We start from the raw sequence: 27,444 nt of genomic DNA on the forward strand, positions 1-27,444 counted from the left end.
GGGAGAGACACCACTAGTGAACTGTGGACCCCCGTCCATTCTTTTACATCGAATACAATCTACTGCAATACTTGTTCTACTGTTCTCTGCAAACAATCATCATCCACACTATACATCTAATCCTTTGTTACAGCAAGCCGGTGAGATTGACAACCTCGCTGTTTCGTTGGGGCAAAGTACTTTGGTTGTGTTGTGCAGGTTCCACGTTGGCGCCGGAATCCCTGGTGTTGCGCCGCACTACATCTCGCCGCCTTCAACCTTCAACGTGCTTCTTGCCTCCTACTGGTTCGATAAACCTTGGTTTCTTACTGAGGGAAAACTTACTGCTGTACGCATCACGCCTTCCTCTTGGGGTTCCCAACGGACGCGTGTTGAACGGAAAAGACATACGTCAACCACGCGCAGCAAGAAGATTTTCTGGCGCCGTTGCCGGGGAGATCAAGACACGCTGCAAGGGGAGTCTCCACTTCCAATCTCTTTACTTTGTTTTTGTCTTGCTTTATTTTATTTACTACTTTGTTTCTGCACTAAATCAAAACACAAAAAAATTTGTTGCTAGTTTTACTTTACTTGCTATCTTGTTTGCTATATTAAAAACACAAAAAAATTAGTTACTTGCATTTACTTTATCTAGTTTGCTTTATTTACTGTTGCTAAAATGGGTACTCCTGAAAATACTAAGTTGTGTGACTTCACAACCACAAATAATAATGATTTCTTATGCACACCTATTGCTCCACCTGCTACTACAGCAGAATTCTTTGAAATTAAACCTGCTTTACTGAATCTTGTTATGCGAGAGCAATTTTCTGGTGTTAGTTCTGATGATGTTGCTGCCCATCTTAATAATTTTGTTGAATTATGTGAAATGCAAAAATATAAGGATGTAGATGGTGACATTATAAAATTAAAATTGTTTCCTTTCTCATTAAGAGGAAGAGCTAAAGATTGGTTGCTATCTCTGCCTAAGAATAGTATTGATTCATGGACTAAATGCAAGGATGCTTTTATTGGTAGATATTATCCTCCTGCTAAAATTATATCTTTGAGGAGTAGCATAATGAATTTTAAACAATTGGATAATGAGCATGTTGCACAAGCATGGGAAAGAATGAAATCTTTGGTTAAAAATTGCCCAACCCATGGACTGACTACTTGGATGATCATCCAAACCTTTTATGCAGGACTGAATTTTTCTTCGCGGAACCTATTGGATTCAGCTGCTGGAGGTACCTTTATGTCCATCACTCTTGGTGAAGCAACAAAGCTTCTTGATAATATGATGATTAATTACTCTGAATGGCACACGGAAAGAGCTCCACAAGGTAAGAAGGTAAATTCTGTCGAAGAAACCTCTTCCTTGAGTGATAAAATTGATGCTATTATGTCTATGCTTGTGAATGGTAGGACAAATATTGATCCTAATAATGTTCCGTTAGCTTCATTGGTTGCTCAAGAAGAACATGTTGATGTGAACTTCATTAAAAATAATAATTTCAACAACAATGCTTACCGGAACAATTCTAGTAACAACTATAGGCCATATCCTTATAATAATGGCAACGGCTATGGTAATTCTTATGGGAATTCTTACAACAATAATAGGAATACACCCCTGGACTTGAAGCTATGCTTAAAGAATTTATTAGTACACAAACTGCTTTTAAGAAAATCTGTTGAAGAAAAGCTTGGGAAAATTGATATACTTGCTTCTAAAGTCGATAGTCTTGCTGCTGATGTTGATCTTTTGAAATCGAAAGTTATGCCTAATGAGAATAATAATAATAAGATTGTTACTACAGCAAATGCCATCCAAGTTAGAATTAATGAGAATATAAGATTGATGGCCGAATTGCGTGCTAGGTGGGAGAAAGAAGAAAATGAAAAAGAAGATAATATAGCTAAAGTTTGGACTATTACCACCACTAGCAATGCTAATGCTACACATGTTGCTGCACCTCCTACTAATAATGGTAAAAGAATTGGTGTTGGCAATGTTTCCACTTCTAATGCAAAGCGCGAAAAACTGCTTAAATCGCTAAAACTGCTGAAACTGCTTGTGATAAAACTGCTGAAATTTTTTCCAACATTGGGGATAATGATCCCATTGCTTTAGATCATAATGGTTTGGATTTTAATGATTGCCATATCTCTGAAGTTATAAAGTTCTTACAAAAACTTGCTAAGAGTCCTAATGCTAGTGCTATAAATTTGGCTTTCACGAAACATATTACAAATGCTCTCATAAAAACTAGAGAAGAGAAATTAAATCGCGAAACTTCTATTCCTAGGAAGTTAGAGGATGGTTGGGAGCCCATCATTAAGATGAAGGTCAATGACTTTGATTGTAATGCTTTATGTGATCTTGGTGCAAGTATTTCCGTTATGCCTAAGAAAATCTATAATATGCTTGACTTGCCACCATTAAAAAATTGCTATTTGGATGTTAATCTTGCTGATAACTCTACAAAGAAACCTTTGGGGAGAGTTGATAATGTTCACATTACCGTTAACAATAACCTTGTCCCCGTTGATTTTGTTGTCTTGGATATTGAATGCAATGCATCTTGTCCCATTATATTGGGAAGACCTTTTCTTCGAACTGTTGGTGCTATCATTGATATGAAGGAAGGTAATATTAAATATCAATTTCCTCTCAAGAAAGGTATGGAACACTTCCCTAGAAAGAGAATGAAGTTACCTTTTGATTCTATCATTAGAACAAATTATGATGTTGATGCTTCGTCTCTTGATAATAATTGATACACACTTTCTGCGCCTAGCTGAAAGGCGTTAAAGAAAAGCGCTTATGGGAGACAACCCATGTTTTTACTTCTGCACCTTTATTTTATATTTGAGTCTTGGAAGTTGTTACTACTGTAGCAACCTCTCCTTATCTTAGTTTTGTGCATTGTTGTGCCAAGTAAAGTCGTTGATAGTAAGGTTCATACTAGATTTGGATTACTGCGCAGAAACAGATTTCTTTGCTGTCACGAATCTGGGCCTAATTCTCTGTAGGTAACTCAGAAAATTATGCCAATTTACGTGAGCGATCCTCAGATATGTACGCAACTTTCATTCAATTTGAGCATTTTCAGTTGAGCAAGTCTGGTGCCTCTTAGAAATTCGTCTTTACGAACTGTTCTGTTTTGACAGATTCTGCCTTTTATTTCGCATTGCCTGTTTTGCTATGCTTGATGGATTTTTCGATTCCATTAACTTTCAGTAGCTTTGTGCAATGTCCAGAAGTGTTAAGAATGATTGTGTCACCTCTGAACATGTAAATTTTGATTTTGCACTAACCCTCTAATGAGTTGTTTTGAGTTTGGTGTGGAGGAAGTTTTCAAGGATCAAGAGAGGAGGATGATACAATATGATCAAGGAGAGTGAAAGCTCTAAGCTTGGGGATGCCCCGGTGGTTCATCCCTGCATATTTCAAGAAGACTCAAGCGTCTAAGCTTGGAGATGCCCAAGGCATCCCCTTCTTCATCGACAACATTATCAGGTTCCTCTAGTGAAACTATATTTTTATTCCATCACATCTTATGTACTTTGCTTGGAGCGTCTGTTTGTTTTTGTTTTTGTTTTTGTTTGAATAAAATGAATCCTAGCATTCTTTGTGTGGGAGAGAGACACGCTCCGCTGTTGCATATGGACAAATATGTCCTTAGGCTTTACTCATAATATTCATGGCGAAGGTTGAATCTTCTTCGTTAAATTGTTATATGGTTGGAAACGGAAAATGATACATGTAGTAATTGCTATAATGTCTTGGATAATGTGATACTTGGCAATTGTTGTGCTCATGTTTAAGCTCTTGCATCATATACTTTGCACCTATTAATGAAGAAATACATAGAGCTTGCTAAAATTTGGTTTGCATAATTGGTCTCTCTAAGGTCTAGATAATTTCTAGTATTGAGTTTGAACAACAAGGAAGACGGTGTAGAGTCTTATAATGTTTACAATATGTCTTTTATGTGAGTTTTGCTGCACCGCTTCATCCTTGTGTTTGTTTCAAATAGCCTTGCTAGCCTAAGCCTTGTATCGAGAGGGAATACTTCTCATGCATCCAAAATCCTTGAGCCAACCACTATGCCATTTGTGTCCACCATACCTACCTACTACATGGTATTTCTCCGCCATTTCAAAGTAAATTGCTTGAGTGCTACCTTTAAATTTCTATCCTCTACCTTTACAATATATAGCTCATGGGACAAATAGCCTAAAAACTATTGTGGTATTGAATATGTACTTATGCACTTTATCTCTTATTAAGTTGCTTGTTGAGCGATAACCATGTTCCTGGGGACGCCATCAACTACTCTTTGTCGAATATCATGTGAGTTGCTATGCATGTTCGTCTTGTCTGAAGTAAGGGAGATTTACCACTAAAATGGTTAGAGCATGCATAATGTTAGAGAAGAACATTGGGCTGCTAACTAAAGCCATGATCCATGGTGGAAGTTTCAGTTTTGGACAAACATCCTCAATCTCATATGAGAAAATTAATTGTTGCTACATGCTTATGCATAAAAGAGGAGTCCATTATATGTTGTCTATGTTGTCCCGGTATGGATGTCTAAGTTGAGAATAATCAATAGCGAGAAATCCGATGCGAGCTTTCTCCTTAGACCTTTGTACAGGCGGCATAGAGGTACCCCTTTGTGACACTTGGTTAAAACATATGTATTGCAATGATAATCCAGGTAATCCGAGCTAATTAGGACAAGGTGCGGGCACTATTAGTATAATATGCATGAGGCTTGCAACTTGTAGGATATAATTTACATAACACATATGCTTTATTACTACCGTTGACAAAATTGTTTCTTGTTTTCAAAATCAAAGCTCTAGCACAAATATAGCAATCAATGCTTCCCTCTGCGAAGGGCCATTCTGTTACTTTTATGTTGAGTCAGTTCACCTATTTCTCTCCACCTCAAGAAGCAAACACTTGTGTGAACAGTGCATTGATTCCTACATACTTGCATATTGCACTTGTTATATTACTTTACATTGACAACTATCCATGAGATACACATGTTATAAGTTGAAAGCAACCGCTGAAACTTAATCTTCCTTTATGTTGCTTCAATACCTTTACTTTGAATTATTGCTTTATGAGTTAACTCTTATGCAAGACTTATTGATGCTTGTCTTGAAGTACTATTCATGAAAAGTCTTTGCTTTATGATTCAGTTGTTTACTCATGTCATTACCATTGTTTTGATCGCTGCATTCATTACATATGCTTACAATAGTATGATCAAGGTTATGATGGCATGTCACTCCAGAAATTATCTTTGTTATCGTTTACCTGCTCGGGACGAGTGAAACTAAGCTTAGGGATGCTGATACGTCTCCGACGTATCGATAATTTCTTATGTTCCATGCCACATTATTGATGATATCTACATGTTTTATGCATACTTTATGTCATATTTATGCATTTTCCGGCACTAACCTATTAACGAGATGCCGAAGAGCCAGTTGCTGTTTTCTGCTGTTTTTGGTTTCAGAAATCCTACTAAGGAAATATTCTCGGAATTGGACGAAATCAACGCCCATGGGCCTATTTTGCCACGAAGCTTCTAGAAGACCGAAGGGAAGACGAAGTGGGGCCATGATGGCGTGTATTTCACACGTTCGTTGGGCAACCCCAAGAGGAAGGTATGATGCGCACAGCAGCAAGTTTTCCCTCAGAAAGAAACCAAGGTTTATCGAACCAGGAGGAGCCAAGAAGCACGTTGAAGGTTGATGGCGGCGAGATGTAGTGCGGCGCAACACCAGGGATTCCGGCGCCAACGTGGAACCTGCACAACACAACCAAAGTACTTTGCCCCAACGAAACAGTGAGGTTGTCAATCTCACCGGCTTGCTGTAACAAAGAGTTAACCGTATTGTGTGGAAGATGATTGTTTGCAGAAAATAGTAGAACAAGTATTGCAGTAGATTGTATTTCAGTAAAGAGAATTGGACCGGGGTCCATAGTTCACTAGAGGTGTCTCTCCCATAAGACGAACAGCATGTTGGGTGAACAAATTACAGTTAGGCAATTGACAAATAAAGAGAGCATGACAATGCACATACATATCATGATGAGTATAGTGAGATTTAATTGGGCATTACGACAAAGTACATAGACCGCCATCCAACTGCATCTATGCCTAAAAAGTCCACCTTCAGGTTATCATCCGAACCCCTTCCAGTATTAAGTTGCAAGCAACAGACAATTGCATTAAGTATGGTGCGTAATGTAATCAACAACTACATCCTTAGACATAGCATCAATGTTTTATCCCTAGTGGCAACAGCACAACACAACCTTAGAACTTTCTCACTTGTCCTGTGTCAATGCAGGCATGAACCCACTATCGAGCATAAGTACTCCCTCTTGGAGTTACAAGCATCTACTTGGCCAGAGCATCTACTAGTAACGGAGAGCATGCAAGATCATAAACAACACATAAGCATAACTTTGATAATCAACATAACAAGTATTCTCTATTCATCGGATCCCAACAAACGCAACATATAGGATTACAGATAGATGATCTTGATCATGTTAGGCAGCTCACAAGATCCGACAATGATAGCACAATGGGGAGAAGACAACCATCTAGCTACTGCTATGGACCCATAGTCCAGGGGTAGACTACTCACACATCACACCGGAGGCGACCATGGCGGCGTAGAGTCCTCCGGGAGATGATTCCCCTCTCCGGCAGGGTGCCGGAGGCGATCTCCTGGATCCCCCGAGATGGGATCGGCGGTGGCGGCGTCTCGGAAGGTTTTCCGTATCGTGGTTCTCGATCGGGGTTTTCGTCACGGAGGCTATTTGTAGGCGGAAGGGCAGAGTCGGGGGCCGACGAGGGGGCCACACCATAGGCGGCGCGGGCCCCCCCGGGGCCGCGCCGCCACGTGGTGTCGCCACCTCGTGGCCCCACTTCGTGTGTTCTTCGGTCTTCTGGAAGCTCCGTGGAAAAATAGGCCCCTGGGCTTTGATTTCGTCCAATTCCAAGAATATTTCCTTACTAGGATTTCTGAAACCAAAAACAGCAGAAAACAAAGAATCGGCACTTCGGCATCTTGTTAATAGGTTAGTTCCAGAAAATGCACGAATATGACATAAAGTGTGCATAAAACATGTAGATAACATCAATAATGTGGCATGGAACATAAGAAATTATCGATACGTCGGAGACGTATCAGCATCCCCAAGCTTAGTTCTGCTCGTCCCGAGCAGTTAAAACGATAACACATATAATTTCTGGAGTGACATGCCATCATAATCTTGATCATACTATTTGTAAAGCATATGTAGTGAATGCAGCGATCAAAACAATGTGTATGACATGAGTAAACAAGTGAATCATATAGCAAAGACTTTTCATGAATAGCACTTCAAGACAAGCATCAATAAGTCTTGCATAAGAGTTAACTCATAAAGCAATAATTCAAAGTAAAGGCATTGAAGCAACACAAAAGAAGATTAAGTTTCAGCGGTTGCTTTCAACTTGTAACATGTATATCTCATGGATATTGTCAACATAGAGTAATATAATAAGTGCAATAAGCAAGTATGTAGGAATCAATGCACAGTTCACACAAGTGTTTGCTTCTTGAGGTGGAGAGAAATAGGTGAACTGACTCAACATTGAAAGTAAAAGAATGGTCCTCATAGAGGAAAAGCATCGATTGCTATATTTGTGCTAGAGCTTTGATTTTGAAAACATGAAACAATTTTGTCAACGGTAGTAATAAAGCATATGCATCATGTAAATTATATCTTATAAGTTGCAAGCCTCATGCATAGTGTACTAATAGTGCCCGCACCTTGTCCTAATTAGCTTGGACTACCTGGATTATCACCGCAATACATATGCTTTAACCAAGTATCACAAAGGTACCTCTATGCCGCCTGTACAAAGGTCTAAGGAGAAAGCTCGCATTGGATTTCTCGCTTTTGATTATTCTCAACTTAGACATCCATACCGGGACAACATAGACAACAGATAATGGACTCCTCTTTTAATGCTTTAAGCATTCAACAACAATTAATTCTTTTCTCATTAGAGATTTGAGGATGTTTGTCCAAAACTGAAACTTCCACCATGGAACATGGCTTCGGTTAGCGGCCCAATGTTCTTCTCTCACAATATGCATGCTCAAACCATTCAACTCAGAGTAGATCGCCCTTACTTCAGACAAGACGAACATGCATAGCAACTCACATGAAATTCAACAATGAGTTGATGGCGTTCCCCGCAAAACATGGTTATCGCACAACAAGCAACTTAATAAGAGATAAAGTGCATAATTACATATTCAATACCACAATAGTTTTTAAGCTATTTGTCCCATGAGCTATATATTGCATAGGTGAATGATGAAATTTTAAAGGTAGCACTCAAGCAATTTACTTTGGAATGGCTGGAAAATACCATGTAGTAGGTAGGTATGGTGGACACAAATGGCATAGTGGTTGGCTCAAGTATTTTGGATGCATGAGAAGTATTCCCTCTCGATACAAGGTTTAGGCTAGCAAGGCTTATTTGAAACAAACACAAGGATGAACCGGTGCAGCAAAACTCACATAAAAGACATATTGAAAACATTATAAGACTCTACACCGTCTTCCTTGTTGTTCAAACTCAATACTAGAAATTATCTAGACCTTAGAGAAACCAAATATGCAAACCAAATTTTAGCATGCTCCATGTATTTCTTCATTAATGGGTGCAAAGTATATGATGCAAGAGCTTAATCATGAGCACAACAATTGCCAAGTATCACATTACCCAAGACATTTATAGCAATTACTACATGTATCATTTTCCAATTCCAACCATATAACAATTTAACGAAGGAGAAACTTCGCCATGAATACTATGAGTAGAAACCAAGGACATACTTGTCCATATGCTACAGCGGAGCGTGTATCTCTCCCATAAAATGAATGCTAGGATCCATTTTATTCAAACAAAACAAAAACAAAAACAAACCGACGCTCCAAGAAAAAGCACATAAGATGTGATGGAATAAAAATATAGTTTCAGGGGAGGAACCTGATAATGTTGTCGATGAAGAAGGGGATGCCTTGGGCATCCCCAAGCTTAGACGCTTGAGTCTTCTTGATATATGCAGGGGTGAACCACCGGGTGCATCCCCAAGCTTAGAGCTTTCACTCTCCTTGATCATGTTGCATCATACTCCTCTCTTGATCCTTGAAAACTTCCTCCACACCAAACTCGAAACAACTCATTAGAGGGTTAGTGCACATTATAAATTGACATATTCAGAGGTGACACAATCATTCTTAACACTTCTGGACATTGCATAATGCTACTGGACATTAGTGGATCAAAGAAATTCATCCAACATAGCGAAAGAGGCAATGCGAAATAAAAGGCAGAATCTGTCAAAACAGAACAGTTCGTATTGACGAATTTTAAAATGGCACCAGACTTGCTCAAATGAAAATGCTCAAATTGAATGAAAGTTGCATACATATCTGAGGATCATGCACGTCAATTGGCTTAATTTTCTGAGCTACCTACAGGGAGGTGGACCCAGATTCGTGACAGCAAAGAAATCTGGAACTGTGCAGTAATCCAAATCTAGTACTTACTTTTCTATCAACGGCTTAACTTGGCACAACAAAACACAAAACTAAGATAAGGAGAGGTTGCTACAGTAGTAAACAACTTCCAAGACACAAAATAAAAACAAAGTACTGTAGGTAAAAACATGGGTTGTCTCCCATAAGCGCTTTTCTTTAACGCCTTTCAGCTAGGCGCAGAAAGTGTGCATCAAGTATTATCAAGAGATGGTGCATCAACCTTACCTTGGGCTTTACCCTTACCTTTCTTGTTGTTTTTCTTTCCCTTTGGTTTAGGAAATATATGAGTTTCTCCCGGTATAGAGGTGAATTTCAGAGTGCCTTCTCCGATATCAATGACTGCTCCCAATAGTTTCAGCAGGGATCTTCCGAGTGTGAGTTTTCCTGTTTCAACAACAAGATAATCAATGGATATTGTTCTTCCACGAATAGTTGTATGCACACCTGCAGCTATTCCTTTAGGAGTTATGGTAGAGTTATCAATGAGAGTTATTTCTTCTCCTCCTTCCTCAACTCCCCAAAGTTTCAAAGATTTATAAATACTTTCAGGCATAAGGCAAAATTCATACATAATATCACAGTAGGCATGGAGGGTTCGATCATCGATAACAATTTTAACAGCAGGATCCCACAATGAGAGTTTAGAGTTCACTAAAACTTGTTCAAGACGATTACGAACGTGGCAATAGTTATCATTCAAGCGAGATGTACTTATCTCTAGATTATTTAATCTACTATATATGCTAGTGAGGAATGAATCAAAGTTATTAGCTGAATCATGTGATGCAACCAACTTCTTTATGGCATTAAAAGCTTGATCCCCATTGCAATGAAGGAAATCTCCTCCCACCAAAGTATCCAAAGCATATCTATAGCGAACCATAAGACCAAAATAAAAATTACTAAGGAGCAAACTTAGAGTCATTTGAGGTTCAGTTTTACGATAAGAAGAAAAATTCTAGACCAAGCATCCTTAAAACTCTCCTCATCCCCTTGTTTAAAAGTGAAGACTAATTCTTCAGGTGAAGAAGTAACAGGTTCAGAGCTAGACATGGTAACAAAAGTAACTAATTTTTTTTGTATTTTTAATATAGAGTGCAAGACAATAAAGCAAACTAGATAATTAAATGCAAGTAAACTAATTTTTTTGTATTTTCGATATAGCAAACAAGATAACAAATAAAGTAAAACTAGCAACTAATTTTTTTGTATTTTGATTTAGTGCAGCAAACAAAGTAGTAAATAAAACTAAGCAAGACAAAAACAAAGTAAAGAGATTGAGAAGTGGAGACTCCCCTTGCAGCGTGTCTTGATCTCCCCGCAACGGCGCCGTAAAAAGAGCTTGATGGCGTGTATTTCACACGTTCGTTGGGCAACCCCAAGAGGAAGGTATGATGCGCACAGCAGCAAGTTTTCCCTCAGAAAGAAACCAAGGTTTATCGAACCAGGAGGAGCCAAGAAGCACGTTGAAGGTTGATGGCGGCGAGATGTAGTGCGGCGCAACACCAGGGATTCCGGCGCCAACGTGGAACCTGCACAACACAACCAAAGTACTTTGCTCCCAACGAAACAAAGTGAGGTTGTCAATCTCACCGCTTGCTGTAACAAAGAGTTAACCGTATTGTGTGGAAGATGATTGTTTGCAGAAAACAGTAGAACAAGTATTGCAAGAGATTGTATTTCAAGAAAGAGAATTGGACCGGGGTCCACAGTTCACTAGAGGTGTCTCTCCCATAAGACGAACACATGTTGGGTGAACAAATTACAGTTAGGCAATTGACAAATAAAGAGAGCATGACAATGCACATACATATCATGATGAGTATAGTGAGATTTAATTGGGCATTACGACAAAGTACATAGACCGCCATCCAATCGCATCTATGCCTAAAAGTCCACCTTCAGGTTATCATCCGAACCCCCTCCGCATTAAGTTGCAAGCAACAGACAATTGCATTAAGTATGGTGCGTAATGTAATCAACAACTACATCCTTAGACATAGCATCAATGTTTTATCCCTAGTGGCAACAGCACAACACAACCTTAGAACTTTCTGTCATCGTCCTGTGTGTCAATGCAGGCATGAACCCACTATCGAGCATAAGTACTCCCTCTTGGAGTTACAAGCATCTACTTGGCCAGAGCATCTACTAGTAACGGAGAGCATGCAAGATCATAAACAACACATAAGCATAACTTTGATAATCAACATAACAAGTATTCTCTATTCATCGGATCCCAACAAACGCAACATATAGGATTACAGATAGATGATCTTGATCATGTTAGGCAGCTCACAAGATCCGACAATGATAGCACAATGGGGAGAAGACAACCATCTAGCTACTGCTATGGACCCATAGTCCAGGGGTAGACTACTCACACATCACACCGGAGGCGACCATGGCGGCGTAGAGTCCTCCGGGAGATGATTCCCCTCTCCGGCAGGGTGCCGGAGGCGATCTCCTGGATCCCCCGAGATGGGATCGGCGGCGGCGGCGTCTCCGGGAAGGTTTTCCGTATCGTGGTTCTCAGATCGGGGTTTTCGTCACGGAGGCTATTTGTAGGCGGAAGGGCAGAGTCGGGGGCCAGACGCGGGGGCCACACCATAGGGCGGCGCGGGCCCCCCCTGGGCCGCGCCGCCACATGGTGTCGCCACCTCGTGGCCCCACTTCGTGTGTTCTTCGGTCTTCTGGAAGCTCCGTGGAAAAATAGGCCCCTGGGCTTTGATTTCGTCCAATTCCAAGAATATTTCCTTACTAGGATTTCTGAAACCAAAAACAGCAGAAAATAAAGAATCGGCACTTCGGCATCTTGTTAATAGGTTAGTTCCAGAAAATGCACGAATATGACATAAAGTGTGCATAAAACATGTAGATAACATCAATAATGTGGCATGGAACATAAGAAATTATCGATACGTCGGAGACGTATCAGGCCACGGGGCGCCGCCACACTAGGGCGGCGCGGCCCAGGGGGGCCAGCGTGGCCCTAGCGTGTGGGGCCCCCGTGTGGCCCCCTGACCTGCCCTTCCGCCTACATATACTCTTCGTCGCGAAATCCCCAGTACCGAGAGACACGATACGGAAAACCTTCCAGAGACGCCGCCGCCGCCAATCCCATCTCGGGGATTCAGGAGATCGCCTCCGGCACCCTGCCGGAGAGGGGAATCTTCTCCCGGAGGACTCTTCACCGCCATGGTCGCCTCCGGAGTGATGAGTGAGTAGTTCACCCCTGGACTATGGGTCCATAGCAGTAGCTAGATGGTTGTCTTCTCCTTTTGTGCTTCATTGTCGGGTCTTGTGAGCTGCCTAACATGATCAAGATCATCTATCTGTAATGCTATATGTTGTGTTTGTTGGGATCCGATGGATAGAGAATACTATGCTATGTTGATTATCAATCTATTACCTATGTGTTATTTATGATCTTGCATGCTCTCCGTTATTAGTAGAGGCTCTGGCCAAGTTTTTACTCTTAACTCCAAGAGGGAGTATTTATGCTCGATAGTGGGTTCATGCCTCCATTAAATCTGGGACAGTGACAGAAAGTTCTAAGGTTGTGGATGTGCTGTTGCCACTAGGGATAAAACATTGATGCTATGTCCGAGGATGTAGTTATTGATTACATTACGCACCATACTTAATGCATTTATCTGTTGTTTGCAACTTAATAGTGGAAGGGGTTCGGATGATAACCTGAAGGTGGACTTTTTAGGCATAGATGCATGCTGGATAGCGGTCTATGTACTTTGTCGTAATGCCCAATTAAATCTCACAATACTCATCATATCATGTATGTGCATTGTCATGCCCTCTCTATTTGTCAATTGCCCAACTGTAATTTGTTCACCCAACATGCTATTTATCTTATGGGAGAGACACCACTAGTGAACTGTGGACCCCCGTCCATTCTTTTACATCGAATACAATCTACTGCAATACTTGTTCTACTGTTCTCTGCAAACAATCATCATCCACACTATACATCTAATCCTTTGTTACAACAAGCCGGTGAGATTGACAACCTCGCTGTTTCGTTGGGGCAAAGTACGTTGGTTGTGTTGTGCAGGTTCCACGTTGGCGCCGGAATCCCTGGTGTTGCGCCGCACTACATCTCGCCGCCTTCAACCTTCAACGTGCTTCTTGGCTCCTACTGGTTCGATAAACCTTGGTTTCTTACTGAGGGAAAACTTACTGTTGTACGCATCACGCCTTCCTCTTGGGGTTCCCAACGGACGCGTGTTGAACGGAAAAGACATACGTCAACCACGCGCAGCATGCCTCTGGCATACCACCGGCCATTTCGCGCACCTTCTGCAACATAAACGCCATGAGAGTTTCTGGCAAACGTTGTACAAGCTTACTCGATGAATCCATGTGAAGACAGACGCATCTACTCCAGCTAGCCAACTTGATTGACGGATTGCTTACACGCCAGGAAGACACCAAATTATATGACGGAGAGGCCACCACGCGTCTTCCGAGGCAGAGCCAGCGGTGATCGCGCGGGCGGCCGAGGTGGCATGGCTCATGTCACTGTACAAGGAGACAAAGCGGGAGCAGAGCAAGCACGCCATCCACATCCAGGTCGCAACCGTGGCCGCGGCACATACGCACCGTGGAAGTCGTGCGGCTCACCAGCCAGGGCCCGACCTCGACAGCGTTCTGTGGCACCTTTGCACTTCGCAGAGCCCCGCGGCCTCGCCGCCGCCGCTATCATGATACAGATGCTCGCTGCTGCTTGCCGCTGTCGTATACCTCGTCGTGCCACACGGATATGAACCACCTGCACTCCCAGCACCCTCCCTCGTCTCCTTCCCGTTCGCGCATAAACCGCCATCGCTGGTTCACCCGTGGCGAGGAATCCCCTTAGCGCTGACCGCGACATCCTCTGCGAGCTCCGTTGCCGAGCCACCGGACTTGAGGTGTACCAGGATGTGCAGAGCTGAGACCGCGGCGAGTGCTGGAGAATTATTACGTCAGCGGCCCGAGCTAGAGATCCCTCTCGAGGAGATGTACGGGCCGGCTACCCCACCTACTCTACTCGTAATTAAGCACCTCCGGGAAGGACTTGTTTGCTAATACACCTACATTGTTTTCTGCAGACGTGGCATGCCAAGTGTTGGTCTCACAGGATTTTGTATGAATTTGCACCTGAGATGCAAGTTCTTGTACCATGGGAACACACCTTGCAAGTTTATGTATGAAAATGCACATGAAGTACAAGTTATTGTATGAGTGGTGCAATTACCTCTTTTTTAAACGTAACCCCAATTCCTACTCGTCCCTATCGCTTTTTTTTTTTTCTTTTTTTTGAGAACCCCTCGTCCCTATCTCTGGACTCTGTCGGTTGTAGTAGTGTTTAGCGGAATGGGCAAATAAGAGGAAGTCCAGTTTATAAAAAACAAAGTTGAGTTGGGTTTACCCGTTGACTGACATGCATGCCTTCCTGCTCTCCATGACAAATGGGCCGGACCTATCGAGTGGCTGGGTTCAAAATTCCATGGAGGAAGCGCCAATTGTTAGCTCCTTAGAAAAATCATCCAATTTTTGGCCGTAGTCATACGCGTAACCTCTGCCTCGAGTATTATATATAGACCTGAGCTGCCCATTGGTCTTCTCCCCATCCATCCATCCTTGTCTCCTCTCGTCTTCCCCTATTAACTGCGCAAGCAATGGGGAATCCGAAATGGGTCCTGGCGCCATGGGCGGTGCTGCTTCTCCTGCAGCTCGCCTCCGCATCTCACCATGCCCGCCTGAGCCTGGAGACCGAGGCCGCGTCGCCGTCGGTCCCAGCCTCCATTGTTAGCCCGCTGCTCAGGACAGGCTACCACTTCCAGCCCCCCATGAACTGGATCAACGGTAAGACATATACTACTGGTCTACTCTCGCTGGAGTTGTCTGAATTTTCTCTCGTTACTGTGTCTTCAAGCTAAGCTATATATATCATGTTTTTCGAAATGACTATATATATCATGTGAGCACACATATATAGCTACCGAAAGCTTTGCAAGTATATGTCTAGCCATTAGAGACATAGCTGTGGAAAGATATGTCTGCAATGCCGATGCTAATTTGAGATGTGTGCTTTGTTCCTCGTCGGGGCAGATAGACATCACAAAGAGTAGAAAATTTAATAAATGTATGTTTGAGAGTTGAAGAAATGTAGTACACAATTTTTTACTCTAGTTGTTTGGTTTATCGTTCATTTGTAGCCAGGTGTTAGTTTGGAGAGCAAAAGATTGCGGCCTTGCAAGGGCGCATCAAAATCAATGGTTTTCTGTATCGCCGTGTTAGTTAGGTAGTCTTGCAGCTGTTTTCTTCAAGTCCCTTGAGAAAAGTCGAGCTGCAAACTCATAGTTTTCGTAGTAGTAGCCGACAACGATGAAGTCTTCCAGTCCACCGTGGCACGTGGTGGCTCTGGATATAATATTAGAGCTTATCTGTATTTTAAATGAAGTATAATTAAGTTATTGAGTCTTGTTTTCTCTCACAGTGATGCCTGGTTCTAATACATTTTTTCTTTGCTTCTCTGTGTCTGATTCTGGTTGCTTGGACGGCAAAACTCGTGGACTCCAGATCCAAATGGTACGACTTCTCCAGCCCATTTCTTGTACTTGTCTCTGTCTTCTACTAGCTACTAGATCTGTCATGTTGTAAGACTATACATTTTAAAAATCATGGGAGTATGGAAGACCATACATTTTGTGTAGAAGAATATAACGGATAGGAAATTTTGTATTCGAATTGCACATGCACATGCACATGTGGCAACGTATAGGATGCACCTTATGCTGCTGACAGCAAGTTGAACTCAAGCAATAAGCTAGTAGTTTGCATCTACAAGCACGGATTTTGACTAGAGAAATTACAAACCATTTGAGATGCATGAATGAAGTAATGTTGTTAGCCTGAGCTGACATGTATGTAAATTTTGTGAACGAACAGGGCCGTTGTACTACAAGGGATGGTATCACCTGTTCTACCAGTACAACCCCAAGGGCGCGGTGTGGGGCAACATCATCTGGGCGCACTCGGTGTCCCGCGACCTGATCAACTGGATCGCCCTTGAGCCGGCCATCTCGCCGAGCATCCCGACGGACCAGTACGGCGTGTGGTCCGGTTCGACGACGATCCTCCACGACGGGACTCCGGCGATCCTGTACACGGGGATCGACCGGCCGAGCGTCAACTACCAGATCCAGAACATCGCGCTGCCCAAGAACGCGTCGGACCCTCTCCTCCGTGAATGGTACAAGCCGGGGTACAACCCGATCGCGGTGCCGGTGGAGGGTATGAACGCGACGCAGTTCCGCGACCCGACCACCGCGTGGTTCGCCGGCAGGCACTGGCGGATGCTCGTCGGCGGGCTGAGGCCGGGCACGCTCCGCGGGGAGGCGATCCTGTACCGGAGCCGCGACTTCAAGCACTGGGTCCGCGCCAAGCACCCGCTGCACTCGGCGCTGACCGGCATGTGGGAGTGCCCGGACTTCTTCCCGGTGGGCAAGGCCGGGGTGGAGAAGGGCCTGGACACCTCCGAGTACGGCGCGGCGGCGGGCGTGGAGAAGCACGTGCTGAAGAACAGCCTGGACCTCACCCGCTACGACTACTACACCATCGGCACGTACGACAACGTCAAGGAGCGGTACGTGCCGGACAACCCCACCGGCGACGTCTACCAGCGCCTCCAGTACGACTACGGCAACTTCTACGCGTCCAAGACCTTCTTCGACCCCGTGAAGCAGCGCCGGATCCTCCTGGGGTGGGCCAACGAGTCCGATAGCGTGGCCCACGACAAGGCCAAGGGCTGGGCCGGGATCCAGGTACGAACGATACGAATGTACTGTTTGCCGCCGTCTGCATCCTCCTCCATCGCTACCATTTTGAACCTCTGGTTAAAATAGCCGGCTATAGCCGATTGCCGCGAATTTTTTTGAAGCTACGAAAGGCTATAGCCGGGCTATAGCGGGCTATAGCCATATTGCGGATTTGCTAAATAATGAAAAAAATTGGGCATCATATAGTCATATATATATCAATAATTCATAAATTAATAACATAATAACATCTTCACATAGGAGATACACATAATAGTTCACACATAGTTAAATACATAGTTTTGTCCAAATATTATAACATCATTACGTAGTTTAGGACCCATAATTACATAACTAGAGCTTGGTGGCTATTTCGCCAAGCAAATGGGCTGGTCGACTGAAATTTTTGGTCCAAAATTTTGGACCCATTGAGCGGGAAGTTAGCGGCTATGAGGCTAACTTAAGGCTAAATAGCCTTAGCCGGGCTATTAGCGGCTATTTCTGTTTTAGCCTCTAAAGCCTCTAGCTATAGCCGCAGGCCTCGCGAAAGGCTATAGCCGGGCTATAGCCCGGCTATAGCCGGCTATTTTAAACAGAGTTTTGAACTCAAATCTTTGAATCATCGTTGTGTGGAATTGATTGGTTGAACTGTGTGTGAATGTTGGTGGCGTGCAGGCGATTCCCAGGAAGATATGGCTTGACCCCAGCGGCAAGCAGCTGGTGCAGTGGCCGGTGGAGGAGCTCGAGAAGCTCCGGGGCAAGCCTGTCAACGTTGGCGACAAGGTCGTCAAGCCCGGCCAGCATTTTGAGGTCACGGGCCTGCAATCATACCAGGTTAGTGATAACTGTGGAATTTACTGTGCTTAATTAAAAGAGAACAAAAATTCTACAAGTAGCAGCTAGTCGTCGCCATCGTGGATCCCGCGTGCCGGCGTGTCGCCATCGATGTAGCTTCCAGTCCATGTCGCCATCGATGTAGCTTCTGGTCCATGTCGATCTTATGGGCGACGATTCTTGCCTATTACGTGCGCAATTCCTGCTCGTCCTTCTCGCCATGGACTCCCAAAGTCAGAGGTCCACGGGCTTGCCGTCGCCGCTAGCTGCAGCTCTAGTTTTCAATCTCTCTTATTCACACATCCGCATCATCCGCAAGATTTGAACTTTCTTTTGACAACTAATATCAGGTAATGCTGTTGGCCAAGAATATTTTCCTAGGACGGAGAGCACCGTGCATTCGTGAACACTCGTACTAGTCATAGTTTAACTTGCAAAGAACCTTCGCTTTACTTTCCCTTTTCTTTCTTTTTACCTAGTCCTAGTGTGACTCACGGGTGACAATGCAATAATCTAACCGAGATATTTCTTTCGCAGTCTGACGTGGAGGTGAGCTTCGAGGTATCGAGCCTGGATAAGGCTGAGCCCTTCGATCCGGCCTACAGCAACGACGCGCAGAAGCTGTGCGGCATCAAGGGCGCCGATGTCAAGGGCGGGGTGGGGCCTTTTGGGCTGTGGGTGCTGTCCTCTGCCGACCTAGCAGAGAAGACTGCAGTGTTCTTCAGAGTCTTCAAGGATGGATACGGCAAACCTATCGTCCTCATGTGCAGCGACCCCACCAAGTACGACCAAATACCGCTCATGTCCTACATGTCTCTCTTATCCTCTTCTAATGGGCAAATGAAATCGTAATAGAGATATTTGATCGTAAAAAACAGGGTACAAGTAAATCTTCAGAAACCTTGCACTAACATTTTAGCTCTACTGACCCTTCTCCTTCTATCTTTCTTTTGTGTCGTTCAGGTCATCTCTTACCCCAGATCTATACAAGCCGACTTTCGCCGGGTTCGTCGACACCGACATTTCGTCCGGGAAGATCTCTCTGAGAAGCTTGGTACCAACTTCACTTTCATAACATCGCTTTAACTAGTACTGTACCTCAGAACTAAAATTGTGTTGACCAACATTAATCTCTGACTTTAGATCGATCGGTCGGTGGTTGAGAGCTTCGGCGCAGGAGGGAAGACCTGCATCCTGTCAAGGGTGTACCCGTCTATGGCCCTAGGGAAAGACGCGCACCTTCACGTGTTCAACAACGGGGAGACGGATATCAAGGTGTCCAAGCTGACTGCGTGGGAGATGAAGAGACCCTTGATGAATGGCGCCTAAGCATGGACCATCTCCGACAAGTTTTCGCTTCCTCGCATTTCGTGGTTTCACTTCACTGATATTCAGTGCCTCGATTGCGCACTCAAGAGCTCTATGATTACTTATGACTGCAAATTTTGTTGCAAAATTCATGGGTTGGGTACCGTGGTGTACGTACAAATAAAGATATTGTTTAATTTCCACGCGTCTAAATATAATAATGAAGAGCTAGCTTCATATTTTCTATCTCCCTTGAGATATCTCCTCCTTGCTATGCATGTCACCGGATCAGATTGATGATGACATGACTGAAATCTGACGAGCTAAGTACTGGATAAACCCGTCGTATTATTATTCCCAGTCCCTTTACGATAAAGTGACACCAAGTTCTTTCTTTACTGCAAGTCATGTGTGGCCTCATAAAAAAAATGGCCGTTTCTTCTAAACAAAAACAAGGTCCTCGTTTTGGATATAATAGAAATAGTGGAAGATTAACGCCTACAATCTGCCACAAAATTGTCATCATAGTTGGAATCTCGGACAAAAAAAGGTTGTAGGTGCGTGTGCTCGTAGTGGCATAAACACACAAATTAGAAAACGGAAGCGCCTAGTGGTGTATGGAGGGCGGTGCCTTTATCGTTAGTATGAAAAGCTTCCGGCAATCAGGAAAAGAAAATTTATACTATGTAAGCTGTAGCTATCTCCAGGTGAGGATCTGGCCTGAAGACAAACAACAAACATACATGGTCATGTCAAGCCACATATAAATATACTCCATTCGAAGAGCTACACAAAATAACAAATAAATGTGTGAAGAACGAGTTGCACCCGTGGACACTTTTGGTAGCCTGCAGCAGTTTCCTGCACCACTGGCACAGTGGAAAGAAGGGCCCCTGCGCCTTCCAGACGGGTCATGGGCCAGAAAAGCCACGTTGTTTGGTGGCCTGCACAGAGTTTTTTTTTTGGCTCCGTGGAGATTTGGGCTCTGCCCGTTTGGTAGGTCGGTTTTCAGGCCTAGTAGCAGCCCAGAACGGAGGCCGTGTTGTTTGGTTGCAACCCAAAATTCGCTTCTGGTTACCTCTTCCATTCAGTGGTGAGGTTACCAGCGGTCAACAACACAAGCAAGAACATAATCATAGTTCAGAAAAACTTAGCACTGATCATAGACGACATAAGTTGACGATACACCATTATTCAGACATGACATGACATGGTAGCAACGACACACAACCAGGTAAGCTTCAGACATGATTTTTGAAGACGACACACCTGGTGGAATCGCCATGGTACATGCACCTGCTAATCACCTCAGTGCAGGTGTGGTAAAAAATGACCACACTGTACTCGAAGGAGGACACCTTCTTGAAGATGGGGAACTGACCTACCTTGAGCTGATGGGCGACGGCGAAGCCCGCCCACCCCTGGTCGATGTATGCATGATCGCCTTCTCTCATCGTAGTCATCCTCCAGTTGCAGCCAATGTTGGTGCGGACGATGATGTTCGAAGGGATTTCTCCAACCACTTGACGAAATCTTGAGGGATCAGGAGCAGGCTGAAGGTGGGCATGAAGACGATGCGCAGGAACTGGTTCGGCCCTACGTCGTCCTGGAAGTGGCCGACGTTAGCCGCCCTTCGCTTCTTCGATGGTCCCTCGTCGGGGGTCTAAGTAGGTGACCCAAGCTTGAGCTGCTCAGTCTTCCACAAGAACACATTCCATTAGAGGTGTGTCTGTTCACAAGTATAGATGAAAATGGACATTGAAAATATTAGTGAGGCCTCATACATTGGCTCACATGGCAGCTCAATGGACTGCCCTCAAACTACGTCTAGTGTACAAGTAATGTCACACACACGAAATATTAGTGAGTACTGAATTAATAAGGACTAATCTTCCACCTAGAGATAGTAATTTTCCTTTTCAACTAGAAAGTCACTTTTGTAGTATTTCCTCGACTATTTTCCATTCAGCAAGAGTAAGCCTCCGACAATGAACCGGAATGCCCAAATAGCTGATCAGAAAACTGCCTAACCCAAATCTGAAAAGTTTGACATATTGGTTAGCCTCGTCTTGAGCCTCGCAAAAACAAAAGAATTCACTTTTATGAAAATTAATTTTAAGACCTAACAAAAAAGCTCAAAAGCTGATAAAATTAGTTTCAGATTTGTAGCTTTGTCGAGATCATGATTCATAAAGAGAATTGTATCATCCGCATACTGAAGGATAGAGAGACCCCATCCACCAAGTGGGATACCACTCCTTCAATCTGGCCATCACTGACCTTAATGGCAACACTTCCTCAAAAAATAAAGTTATTAATTAGCTCGCGCCACTCCTTGGAGAAACCTTTCATCCTCAGAGTTTGTTGAAGGAAAAACCACTTGACTTTATCATAGGCTTTCTTGAAGTCTATTTTAGAGGATTACCCCATTCAACTTCTTGCGGTGCATCTCATGTATTATTTCATGCAACGTTACGACTCCATCCAGGATGTATCGACCTTGCATGAAAGCAGTCTGAGTGGAGCGCACCACATGATCAGCCACCAAATTCATTCTAATAGTAACAACTTTTTTGAAAATTTTAAAGCATACATTAAGGAGACATTTTGGCATGTATTGTTGGATTCGTTCCGCCTCATTAACTTTTGTAGTAAGATAATCTCCCCAAAGTTGATGCGGAATAGCTCAAACTGTCCTGCATGAAGCTTGGTAAACAACAACAACAACATATCCCCTTTTATGATTTCCCAGAAGGATTGGTAAAACTCCACTGGAAAACCATCAGGTCCTGGCGCCTAGTTATGTTTTATTTGAAAAACAGCCTTTCTAACATCTTCCTCAAAATAAGGGGCACTAAAGAGCTTATTTTTCTCTGAGAACACTTTTTTTTCAAGCGATCCGCCAGGGGGATCGAATTTTCATTACCAGGGATATAACGAAAATACAGCAGTATTCAGCAAAAGGAAAAAAGCAAGGGGGGAGCGCCGCCTAATGCTAATGTTTATAGAGTATATTTACAGACCAGGATCACCACAGATTAAAGCCCCAACATAAAGCTAAGGAAGCTGGTAGCAAACTGGAACAAAATCCAGCAAAAGAACAAGTTTATATCTTGCTTTTCATCATCAGCGAAGACTTTTTTCCTGGGCGAGATGGTGTTTGTCTTCTGCTTCAGGTAGTATTCCCATCGCCAGTATCTTCAGGCTTCTTGCTCTCCAATCGAAGGGGACCAGCACGCCTAGCATTCACTGAGGAAGAGGCTCCAGCTCCAGCTGCAGCTAAGCGCATGAGGCCATCAGCTCCAGCACGAAGATCAGATGCATCTCTCTCGCCATGAAGCCCTGCCCAATAATTCATAAAAATAACAGCGTAACTGATCAACTCAAAAGGAGAGCTAATTAGCTTCCTCTCAAAGCAAGCTCTATTCTTAAGCTTCCAGATAGCCCAGCAGACAGCTGCCAAGCTAGCTATCTGCGTGTTACGGCTCGCAGGGATAAATTGGGGAAACCACCAGAAAAAGTGTGTAAAGCTCCCCGGGGCAAGTGGGAGAGTTGATGGCAGTGGCAACAGCACTCCAGACAAACTTAGCAGTTGCACAACCAAAGAACAAATGATTGATGGATTCTTGCTCGTTACAGAATTGACAGAGAGAATTCCCATTCCAGTTACGCTTAAGCAAATTGTCTTTGGTAGCAATGGCATTATGCCAGATTAGCCACAGCCAAACTTTGATTTTGAGGGGAATTTTGCTTTTCCAAAGATGCCTAAAAGATCTATCCATCCCATTCCTGCACATATGATTTCACAGTGAACTTGCCCTTTTTTGACCATTTCCAACGTGGAGAGTCAATTTCTTGGGTCAACCTCACTTGGCTCATCAAGATCAGGTGTCAGCCATCTCCTATATGAGAATCTCCAGCCCACAGCAGGTGCATTTTCAACAGTGACTCTTTGTTCATTGCAATATCAAACAAGACAGGGAACATATCTTTGAGGGGACTAATACTACACCAAGAATCCCCCCAAAAACTGGTTAGGGTCGCACTCCCAACTTTCATCCTTCTACCACAGAGATAAATATCCCTTACCTGCAGCATATCAGACCAAAATGGTCTATGTTTTTCATAGTATATTCCAATATCTTTGAGATATTTCAATCTCATGAAATCTTGCCAGGGGTCATTGTCATGTTCCAATTTTCACCACCATTTGCACATCAAACTGATGTTAAATTTAAGCAAATCCTTAACACCCAGGCCACCTTTTTGTTTTGGCTTACAAATCCATTTCCATTTCATAAAGTGATACTTCCTTCTATCAACACTACCAACCCCAAAAAAAAAAAACCTGATAGATTATCTATTTGCTCTATATTTTTCTTTTTCTTGTGTAAAAGTCTCAAGAACACTTGTAGAATATCATCCGTCCTGGTTTCATCCAGGCTCACTTTAGATTTCACGGGGCACCAAAGTTGGTGGGCATTTTAAGTGAATGAGAAGCCCGTAGCCGTTTGGAATCTTTCCTCAATCGTTCACTCCATAGTCGTCTCGCTGGGCTGCTGCACATCAATCGACCCTAAACAGAAAACCTAACGTCGTATTTTGGGCATGTTGCTATAGCTAGTGGACTTGGCTGGACCATCGTACCGCATCCAACCTCACGTAGCGAGTGGGCTCTACAAGAGATGGTTCTTATGAACCGTACTGTTACTCGCCAACTGCAAAAATCTTCCATAGTTCCATGTAGACAAGCACTCGCGAGAGGTGCCTTGTGAAATCATGTACCGCGCAAATGCCCCATGCATGTGTGCTAGGAAGAGATGATACATTAGCTTGCTTGGTCTACTTGAATTGGCGCTCACCGATTTGAGCGATGATCGATGACACTCCTCGCTGTCATCACTCCACAACGGGGAGCGCGAATGCATAAGCTTGAATTTGGATCGTGCACGTAAGTACGTAACTACCTGATCTCCTGGACTCTTCCCAGCAATTCCACCAACAGATGCACCTAGTGCTGTCTCCAAGTGCGCCGGGATCAATTCGGTTTGCATACTGCTCCCTCCGTTCCGTAGTCACGACAAGTTTTATGGAACCGAGACACACTAGTAGAAAATAGACCTTCCGACCAGACCTTTTGTCTTGGCTCAGTCTGAAACCGGGACAAATGGTTAGGGCACGTCATCCCAAAATCAGCAAGGTATGGGGTCTTTTGTCGCGGTTCTTTAAGGCATTTTGTCCCGGTAAAAGGGTCTGAGGCCTTTTGCGACCTACTGGCAGGCGGCAACCCTTTTGTCCCGACTGGAGACAAGAGCCGGGACATAAAGTCCAACGGTCGTTCCCGCGCAGAACCTGATCGCCGTCACCATTACTAGCATACAGACATCGATCGACGCACACAGAATTCGGGTCACCGGCGCCGGCGGCCGGCCATGGGAATTGATCACCCGTTGGCCGGCCTCTTCATCTTCACCTTCTTCACCTTCATATATTCTTCACATCTCCTCACCATTGCCACACATCTCTTTTCACATATCTCATCTCTCCCACAAAATCTCTCTCTCCCCGTCGACGTTCCGGCCTCAATGGAGCACCTCGCGCGCGCCAAGGCTCCTCGATCTCGGATATACCATCACATGGCCGAAGGGATGGCTTTCAAGGTCACGGTCGCTCTCCGTTCATCAAGAGTGGAGAAGTGGATCCGCGACGTCAAGAGGGACTTTCTCGACGCCGCACCAACCAAGTGCGTCGGCTTGGACTGCGAGTTCACCGACCCTCGCGAGGGTGATCAGCGCGCCGTCGTCCTTCAACTCTCGGTGGCGACCGAGACTTTGGTATTCCAGATCTGTTGGGCCGATGAAGTGCCACAAGTTCTCAAGGAGTTCTTACAGGACGGGAACATCAGATTCTGCGGCGCGGCTATCGACAAAGATGTGCAAATGCTGAGTCCCTACGGTATTAATATTACTTCTGAGTTTGACCTCCAGAAGATACTCCCGAACCCCACCAACAAGCCCACTCCGAGTCTATATGATCTGACAAACTCTACCATTTGGACAAACCTTGAGAAGAAGAAGAGGAAGAAGTACCAGAAGAAGGACGTCGCCGCGCAAGAAAAAGAAGATGAGCTGATTTTGGATGGGCCAATGTTCCATTGAGCTACGAGCAAGTGCACTATGCCGCTCTAGACGCTCACCTGGGCTTCGAGATGGCTAGGAGGCATTGGATGCTAGTTGCTACAATAGCCATGTTGATTGTCTCAATATTTAGAGATGATGAGTAGATGGTGGTGTGTGGAACGGTGAGTGTCTTCTATATTTGTATGAACTATGAATCATTTCAATATATCGAATATTTTTATTGTTATTTAAATTTCTCATATTTTTCTAATTGCGGTTTACAGATTCCTCAGATATTAATTATGTCGTATCCAAATTATCCACATAATTTGGCCATATTCTTGCGGCAGGGGCAAGAATTACCAAACATGATGGAGCATTTTCCATGGTGTATGAGTTTTCTTGTGTGGGATGCATAAGTATCTAGGATTGATTTCACGTTTGCTGCTTGTTCAGTCGTCTATGCCTTGAAGAAGAGCAAATTCCTCACATTGGAATTCTATATTATTATCCTATGGTAGTATTTATAACAAGGTACAATCACATTCGCGGGAGCACAATAGGAAAGAACCGATGAGTTAAGCGTGCTGAGGGTGGAGTAGTGTGAAGATGGGTGACCGACCGGTAAGTGACTAAGTCTAGAATTTTACTAAAGATTAAGTATAAATAGTGTTAACAATGATCCAAGTGAGAGAGTAACGAGTCAAACAAAAAGAAAAATGAAAAATAAAATAAAAAAGGAAAAATGAAACCTTTTGTCCCGGTTGGGCGGTTGGGCTTACGAGCTAGGAATAAATGTCCTCCAACCCAAATCCTGTATCGCAGCCACGTGGTGGACTATATGTCCCGGCTAGTAAGCGGGCCAGGATAAAAGGTTGGGCCTTTTGTCCCGCCTCCGTTGTCCCGGGCCAGTAAGCGGTCGAGTCCTGCTCCTTTTCCACCACCTGTGAGCATCGCAGCACGGCCAACCACATCGCCGTACCGGAGCAGCGAGGCCTCCTTGGCACAGCCTGGAGGTTGAACACCACCCGATGACGCCGACCAGAAAAGATTGTAGCCGACGGCAGAGGCGGGAGGGGTCACCTTTCGACCATCAAAGGCGGTAGTTGAGAAAGAACTGTCGCGGTTGCCCTCCCAGAAGAAGTTCTAGAGTTCCCCTGCTGTAGACCCTCCTCACCGCAGCCCAGCTGCACGAGCTCGAACTCCCCCGCATCACCATGAGTAAGGGAGAAGAGCCACACACCTGGACTACAGCAAACAAACCTGCCAAAAACGAGCTTTATTGATGGAGGTGCCGGTAGAGCTCCTCCCCATAGCCTTCGGCTCCGACCACCGGAGCTCCGCGAAGAGAAGAACCACCACCAGCCAGGCCAAGATCCAGCCCGAGAGATCCGACCCCCACCTCCCGGCATAACGCCAGTCGCCATAAAGGACAGAAGACTAACTTAAACACCTAAACTACTGTACACAGGGTGGGACCCTCACCTACTCGTCCCCGGCCACCGCCGGAGAGGAGAAGGGAGGGGCCGCCCCGGATCTAGAGGGGAGGTGGAGCTACAGGAGAGAGGATAGAGCCAAGGGGAAAGAAGGTTGAAGACGCCGTGGTATTTTTCTTGTTTATTATCCTGATTTTTGTTACTCCCTCTGATCTAAAAAACTGTTGGACGGACATTTTTGCAAACACACCCTCAATCAATTTAGCTAATCAACCCGCCGTCCCTGGCCAGCTAGCTTACAT

The 27,444-nt window shown here is 44.2% G+C and overlaps 2 protein-coding genes across 2 annotated transcripts; both read left to right on the top strand.

The window, feature by feature from the left end:
* Window positions 1–15,238: 15,238 nt before the first annotated feature.
* On the top strand, window positions 15,239–19,833 carry LOC127334603 (beta-fructofuranosidase, insoluble isoenzyme 1). Its single transcript, XM_051361103.2, has 7 exons — window positions 15,239–15,490; window positions 16,208–16,216; window positions 16,577–17,451; window positions 18,121–18,279; window positions 18,817–19,061; window positions 19,243–19,333; window positions 19,423–19,833. The coding sequence occupies exons 1-7, from the start codon at window positions 15,304–15,306 to the stop codon at window positions 19,606–19,608; spliced, it is 1,752 nt and encodes a 583-aa protein (XP_051217063.1). The 5' UTR covers window positions 15,239–15,303; the 3' UTR covers window positions 19,609–19,833.
* A 5,339-nt stretch (window positions 19,834–25,172) lies between these two features.
* On the top strand, window positions 25,173–25,745 carry LOC127329089 (uncharacterized). The gene has a single exon (XM_051355634.1). It carries the CDS (start codon window positions 25,173–25,175, stop codon window positions 25,743–25,745), a length of 573 nt encoding a protein of 190 aa, XP_051211594.1.
* Window positions 25,746–27,444: the final 1,699 nt, after the last annotated feature.

The sequence above is a fragment of the Lolium perenne genome, chromosome 6, assembly GCF_019359855.2.
Source record: "Lolium perenne isolate Kyuss_39 chromosome 6, Kyuss_2.0, whole genome shotgun sequence".
NCBI lineage: Eukaryota > Viridiplantae > Streptophyta > Magnoliopsida > Poales > Poaceae > Lolium > Lolium perenne.

Excerpts from the sequence above, each read along its gene's own strand:
- LOC127329089 (XM_051355634.1), top strand. The coding sequence starts at position 25,173 with ATGGAGCACCTCGCGCGCGCCAAGGCTCCTCGATCTCGGATATACCAT.
- LOC127334603 (XM_051361103.2), top strand. The coding sequence starts at position 15,304 with ATGGGGAATCCGAAATGGGTCCTGGCGCCATGGGCGGTGCTGCTTCTC. Across the intron at positions 18,280-18,816 it reads CGGGCCTGCAATCATACCAG|TCTGACGTGGAGGTGAGCTT; the intron begins GTTAGTGATAAC and ends TTTCTTTCGCAG. Across the intron at positions 19,062-19,242 it reads ATGTGCAGCGACCCCACCAA|GTCATCTCTTACCCCAGATC; the intron begins GTACGACCAAAT and ends TGTGTCGTTCAG.